Source organism: Sycon ciliatum, chromosome 3 (genome assembly GCF_964019385.1).
Source record: "Sycon ciliatum chromosome 3, ocSycCili1.1, whole genome shotgun sequence".
In the NCBI taxonomy this organism is placed as follows: domain Eukaryota; kingdom Metazoa; phylum Porifera; class Calcarea; order Leucosolenida; family Sycettidae; genus Sycon; species Sycon ciliatum.
The window spans coordinates 7,775,283-7,782,782 of record NC_088645.1 but is presented as its reverse complement, the minus strand read 5'-3'; the positions used below and the strand labels follow the sequence as shown (position 1 = coordinate 7,782,782).

Genomic DNA, 7,500 nt, shown 5'->3' with positions numbered 1-7,500 from the left:
GATGTGTTTCAACAAATTTCTAACCAAAAAGGAATTTTGAAAATTTTGACCCTAAGGGCTGTTTTCGCTGGTTGAGGCCCATATAAGCTTCACTAGCACCATTGATTACACAAGAGTTAATCTAGCCAGAAGCAGTCCATGGTATGTATACTTCAAATAGAAAGTATATGAACCCTGAAACCAACAAAGGCGGCAGGTACAACAATACACCTTCAAGCCGCCGAGCCCGTTGGCAACAGGCCCAACACTATCTTGCACAATTGTACCCACCAACCGAACTAGCAGGCACACACACACATACACACACACACACACACTTACCAGGATGGCTGAGGCCTGACGTAGACGTAGGTGTGCCTCCTTCTGTCCATATACATTGTGGGTCTCCCAACTCAGCGCCGTTTGTAAAACCATCCTCGTCGCTGTCATCGTTGCATATGTCAGCCCACCGTGTGGCTGGTGCTGCTTGATGAAACGCTTTTCCAAATTCATTGCCTGTTGCCAGAGTGAAGACCAACACAGAACTAAATTTCAACATCCCGAACTCCGATGTTGAGCCGTGGAAAAATAGCAGGCCCAACTAGTTTTCGCGCAATGCTCCTCAGCGACAGCACCAATCAAAATCAATACCCTCAAATCAAAACACACACTCACGCACGCACACACACACACACACACACACACGCCTGCACACACACACACACACACACACACACACACACACACACACACACACACACACACACACACGCACGCACATGCACACACGCACATTCACACACACACAGCCATCCTCAGCCAGGTTTAGCATTGATATGTTCGCACAGACACGCGGATCCGAAATCAATGCCCGGCAGAATTATGACTGGGTTTTCTTAGGCCCGATTCGGTATAAATCGAATTTGAAGAAGTCCAGAGATCAATAATAATATATTATTAATTTTCTGAATGGTCTGTACTTTGTAGTATCCCTTACCGCCACCAGATGGTAGCCCTCCGCACTCCATGGCGTGTCCGATAGACTGGCACGTCCTGCAGATTGGTGAGCAACCGCAAGCAAAGCATGCACAGGCAGCATTGTAAACTCAGACGTGAAAGCAATAATATTCACGACGTGATTGTATACATCCGGGTGTAGGTATGGCCAACGGACACACACACACACACACACACACACACACACACACACACACACACACACACGCACATGCATGTATGCCCCACGCACACACACACACACACACACGCACACATACGCACACACACACACATGCACACACACACACACACACACACACACACACACACACACACATTTTTTTACTAAGTACACAACCTACTCGTTAGAAGGGGAAAAGAAAACAGAATTATACAATAACAAAACAGCAGGGAGAGTACGGGCTGCAAAGCAAGCCTGTGCTGGTGAGGTAAGCCCCCAACACCGACCTATGGTCTCGGCGTTAACGTGGGCTTGCGCACCATAGCCTAAAAGAAGGGGGTGATTTAGCGCGATAAAGACAAGGGAAGGTGAGGTAGAATGGTTGAGGAGAGAGAGAGAGAGAGAGAGAGAGAGAGAGAGAGAGAGAGAGAGACAGAGAGACAGAGAGAGAGACAGAGAGAGAGAGAGAGAGAGAGAGACAGAGAGAGAGAGAGAGAGAGAGAGAGAGAGAGAGAGAGAGAGAGACGAAGAGAGCATACACACACACATGTACATGGAAACACATGCACAAGCGCACACGCGAGTGTTTTCCACATGATTACAGCCATCCATGCGGATAACGACATTCAGCCAAATGCCAAGAATTATGACCTTGTGGCATTTTGGCGAGGCGCTGTTATTCTGTCTCTCTCCTGCGCGTGTGCGCGCATTACGACCATATAAAAAACCTCGGGGGACCTCGGTTTTTATACTGGTATGTAATTGCAATAAATCCTTCGGCTCCACTTTTATTCAGAAAGTGACGGACCGTGATCACGCAACTGCATTGTAAATAAAAGGGGGTTTGTCAACTGACAACCGCTCTATTTAGTTGCAATTCACTCTTGGCGCATGCGCTGGATGAAAATTCTTTTACTAATGATGTCGAAAATTATACCGGTAGACGTTTCGGGCCAGCCACCCATCGTCACAACAATTAACAAGGGACGGATCTGGCCTTTATACGCGAGCCATATATGAAAAAAAGATTTCGCTGTACTGAAGCTACCCTTTCGCCCAGAAGACATTCAGCGGAAGGAGAAGCATTTAGTCGAGTGTTCAGGATTTTCGGTCAATATTGTGTCTGAACACACTCCCAACCTCAAGGATACCCTCGTGAAGTCAGTGTTGAATCCAACAAAGTGCAGTGTGACACTAGAACGAGTGAGGCGCCGAGAACAGCGGAGGCGAGGAAGACCGCTCAACCCCTGCGTCTCATGCTCCTCTGATTTGCTGAGCTGCATGTGTGATTCCCCCGGCATTATCTATATGATGAACTGTGTAGGAAGCGGTATGTCGGTGAGACCTTTCAGGGTCGCAAGAGACCGTATCGAGGAACACCACTACGAAGCACGTCACAGGATGCTCGACAAACTGTGGGGTAAACACATGGCTACTGATCACCAGCAGCACGGAACCATCAAGAGCACAGATGTGATTTTCATTGAGGCCCAAGTACTGGCTGTGGAAACACGAATGTCCAGAAGAAAAATCAGGGAGGCCATCGAGATTCGGGAGCGTCGTCCGGAGATCAATATCTTCTTCGGATGGCCATTGAAGGCGCTAGCACCCTCACAGTGAAACTGCTTAATCTTGCTGTGTCTGTACAGGGTTGTACACACAATGATTGTGGTATACACCTTCGTACACACATTTCCTGCGCTTTATCTGCTGAGCTGTTGCATACCCACTCTTTCAGCGCACTTCCCCTTGTCTGTTGTACATGCAAATTCATATGGCTATTGTGTGTTTCGTTTGTTTTGTACATGGATATACATACGCTCTCGCTTGCTTTCGTTATAAAAGGCCAGGCTCGCCCCTTGTTAATTGTGCGGACGATGGGCGGCTGGCCCGAAACGTCAATAATTTTTCGACATCACTATTTTAAAAGAATTTTCATCCAGCGCATGCGCCAAGAGTGAATTGCAGCTAAATAGAGTGGTTGTCAGTTGACAAACCCCTTTTATCTACATTTATTATTATGCATAAACACTACAACATCGGTGTTTATTATATACATATTCAGAACATTCATTCAAGCTCCATTTGCGGCGGCACTGTGCAAGCAATGAATCCCAAATCCAAATATTACCCAAAGCTCGTACTGGCTAAAAACAAAGAAATCACGAGACTCTGGCTCAAACACCATGAGTTCACAAAGAACGAAACAGCATGCTGCGCAGATTGAGCAATAAAAATAGAATCTTCCTTATTGGCCATGGACCATCGTGAAAACGAGAGAGCTTGGAAGCTTAGGGCCCTACGCTATGCTTTTTTGCCTAGCGAGAGTCAACTTTCTCTTTGCATTCGAGGGTAATACGACACCGTCGACCACCTTGATGACCTAGGCGAAAAAAGCACAGGGATGTTATAAATTTTTCATTTCTCCAATTATTTTTTTAAGACATAACCTAGGATTCGAACCCGCACTATCGCCCTGCACACATTCTCCTGTACAATTCGCATACATGCTCATTTTCCAAGTTGCTTCACGTTATGATTTTGCATTTTGAAAGCCCTATTTAAATATTGTGGCCAGCTGTCTTTGATTATTGTGGCCAGCTGTCTTTGATGGTACGAAACGGGACAGGTACGGGATAGCGCCAGGCATGCCGATGCTGTCCTTGATGGTACGGTACGGGACAGGTACGGGATAGCGCCAGGCATGCCGATGCTGTCCTTGATGGTACGGTACGGGCCAGGTACGAGATAGCGCCGGGCATGCCGATGGCACAAATAAACAAACAAACGAGAGAGCTTGGAAGCTCAGGGAACTACGCTATGCTTTTTTGCCTAGCGAGAGTCAACTTTCTCTTTGCATTCGAGGGTAAAACGACACCGTCTACCACCTTAATGACCTAGGCAAAAAATGCATAGGGATGTTATAATTTTTTTTCTTCATTTCTCATATTTTTTCGAGACATAACCTAGGATTCGAACCCGCACTACCGCCCTGCATGCATCTCATGTTTGGCATTAAGTGGTCTTTGTAAAAAAAATATAAAAAAATCCCCCCAGTATACTTCGCATACATACTCATTCTTCCAGTTTGCTTCATGTTATGATCTTTCAGCTGAAAGCCCTATTTGAGTATTGTTGCCAGCTAGCTGTCTTTCATGGTACGGTACGGCACAGGTACGGGATACCGCCAGGCATGCCGATGCTGTCCTTGATGATATGGTACGGGATAGGCACGGGATCGCGCCAGGCATGCCAATGGCACAAACAAACAAACATGGAATTAAAGCTGTGTGGACCCTGGCTAGCGCCAGACGTTACTGAAGTAACGTCTTTTGCATAGCTGCGGGAATAAAGAATAAATATAAGTTTCCGTGGATGGCACGGTAAGTGGAGTTAGCAACACACCAACATCCTTGCCATAAGCAACACTTGTACATGCATAACATGCATGCACTCCGAATTCCCGCGCTTCCGCCCGGGACTGTGCGGAGCATGCGCATTACTCCAATTCTCCATGCTGTTGTTTCTTGCTCTTCGCTTTGCTGCGCTGACGGTCAAATTGTTTGATAATCGCGGCCAGTTTCTGATCACCACCACCCACCCCATCATCTCTCACTAGCATTCCATTCGAAACCATCCCAAAAGGGAGAACAGTAAGGATCGTGAGTCAGGCCGGCATTGAGCCAAGTGCGCCTATATTCGCTCACAAGTGCATCCTTTAAGCCATCGCGTAAGGGAGAACTTTTAAAAATAACCGATGAGGAGACGACAGTCGTAAAATAGCAATGAAAAATATCAATTGTGCAATCATAACCATGTATAATCAATTAAAATGAAACAATTCCAGAACGTTTTCTTGTGACTATCATTAGTGGAACATCGTCACATAGTAAGAATCACTAAAACAACCAGTTATATAGCTAGAGCAATATGAAAAGAAGCGTGAGAATGCAGCACAGCTAGCGGTTATGCATAACGCGTGTAGTTTGAACCTTTGCAGTGTATCTGAGAATGGTAGCAGTAGATGAATGTGGCAGCTGTGAGTGCGTGTGGACAAAACTGGTGAGTGCATATTATTTAAAAAGTGGAAGGGAGAACGGTAGGGATTGTGGGTCAGGCCGGCATTGAGCCAAGTGCGCCTACATTCGCCCACAAGTGCATCCCTACTGCATGCTCGTGTATTGACATGTCTGAATTCAATAGTAGGGATCGTGCGTCAGGCCGGCATTGAGCAAAGTGCGCCTACATTCGCCCACAAGTGCATCCCTACTGCATGTTCGTGTATTGACATGTCTGAATTCAATAGTAGGGATCGTGGGTCAGGCCGGCATTGAGCAAAGTGCGCCTACATTCGCCCACAAGTGCATCCCTACTGCATGCTCGTGTATTGACACGTCTGAATTCTCGCCGGGCAATTGTTGCCCCAGTTAGTGTCGTCATTGGCCATACTAACGCACAGCGGTGCTTGCAATACTAGCTCTGGCATTGGACCAGAATATCGCATATTGTATGCGGCAATTGTTGCCTATCTCCTGGTAATACAACGCGTAATAGCTCCCAAACAGGTGGGCTTGTTGTGTGATTGGTAATTCAATTTAATTCAATACATGTATCTTTCACTTTCTGATCACCATTCACCAATATGCTGGGAAAGCTCACATGCATATACATATGCATAAAGTGACTACCACATTTTCCCCATTAAACGTACACGGCTCCAATACTAGTGTGTCTACAATTGTAGTACATTTTGAGTGCGGCTCAGAAATAGAAAAGGACACGTCTCAAATAGTAGTACACGCCGGAATGATGTGATGGGCATTACTGGGATACAGGTACTATGGCCCACCTTACTTCGTTTTTCTTACCCGTTTATCATTTTTGTGCCGTTGTTCACTGTTTCTTACCACGGTTGGTTGTATTTACAGCCTTGCAGTATCATTATCACGAGTTGTTTGCCACCTAACTCAGGCGATAAATCGTCTCTGTAAGTTTGTATCCCTGGAGTGGTGCTCTTCGGGCACAATCTTCCGGAGCCTACTCAAGCTCAACTGATGAGGGGTGAATTCCGCGAAACACTGTGTATTGAGCAGGGAGTGGTGGTTTCTTGCAGGTTTGCCGAGTGGAAGGCTCGATGGTATTTTCGGGTGTTCTGGATGGCAGTCGTGAGTCAGTCAAGTGAGAATTCAAGTCAGCAGGAATAGCGCAAGCTCCCACGTAGGGAGCAGCATACAATAGTGAGGTTCTCCTCTACGTTTCGGGAACGCGACGCAAAGAATCACGCGAACTCTCTTCGCAATCCCGTAACGTAAAGACATCCTGTTCTGTAGAGAAGTCACGTGGAATGTGTGCTGGGAATTTGCCCTTCCATATTTGGCAGTTTTCTGCCTGCCCTCGAATGCTACCCAGCAAATCCGTACTCATTTTCTTTGCGTGTGCCACAACGTAGAGAACCTCATCTCCGCGTAGAAATCTGGACACAAAACACGCGAAGCCGTAGACTCTAACCCAGACACCTGCTCTCTACGTGATTTTTCTACGTTTCACGTATACAAGGGCGTCGGAAGCGGTACGACTGGTACGGCTCGAGCCGTACCACTTTTGGCTCCAGGTACTAGGTGGTCAACGCGCGCGGAACGTCCAAATCCGGTGTAAAAAAATGGAGGTACTGTATCGAGTTTGTACATGACCACGCGTGATCATATCTTGGCTGTGTATTGTCCCAGCATAGAATGTTTTTGTGTTTGCATACGCGGAACCAAACCAGTGAACTGTGGCATTATTTTCCATTGCTTATACAGTCGGTCTCTTTGTACCTTTGGAGACCCTCTGAGAGGGGTATTTTGAGTGTTGCTTGAAAAAAATCTCGGGGGAAGTTTCAAGGGCCCCCGGATCCCCCTCTGACTGTTGAGCCGTTCCACTTTCTACCTCTTTCCGGCGCCCCTGCGTATAGCAGAACCTCTCTAATGTACATTTATTGGGGAGAATATGGCATGTACTAGTAGGTGCAGAGCAGTACAGCCGGAGAAGGTCCCAGTTACGCACGCGGCGCTTTATCGGTCCACACGTCACACGTACATGAGCAGCCACGCCGCCACCGAAATTATAATGAGTGTAATTATTCTGGCCGGGAAACACACTCTGGCTTATGTCTACACAGGGTGCTGGAAGCCGCACAGACACATTCAAGTTGAAATCATGAAAACTTACCCCGTCTTAGTAAATGGATTCGGCACCCCTGAAGCTGTCCCAGTCGCACCTGTTGTGTATGTTCCTAGATTCGGTATTTTCGCTACGTACGATTGGAACGAAATGGCGAATGGCAGCGAAGACAACATCAC

At 46.9% G+C, this 7,500-nt stretch overlaps 1 protein-coding gene across 1 annotated transcript in view; it reads right to left on the bottom strand.

Moving 5' to 3' along the window:
* The window catches only part of LOC135811312 (uncharacterized), a 26,297-nt gene extending 18,803 nt beyond the window's left edge, over positions 1-7,494 (bottom strand). Inside the window, exons 1-3 of the mRNA XM_065324533.1 lie at positions 7,370-7,494; positions 977-1,032; positions 322-495 (exon numbers count right to left, since the gene is read on the bottom strand). Of these exons, the coding sequence (XP_065180605.1) occupies positions 322-495; positions 977-1,007 (205 nt within the window). The 5' untranslated portion in view covers positions 1,008-1,032; positions 7,370-7,494. The remainder of the gene's footprint in view (positions 1-321; positions 496-976; positions 1,033-7,369) is intronic.
* Positions 7,495-7,500: the final 6 nt, after the last annotated feature.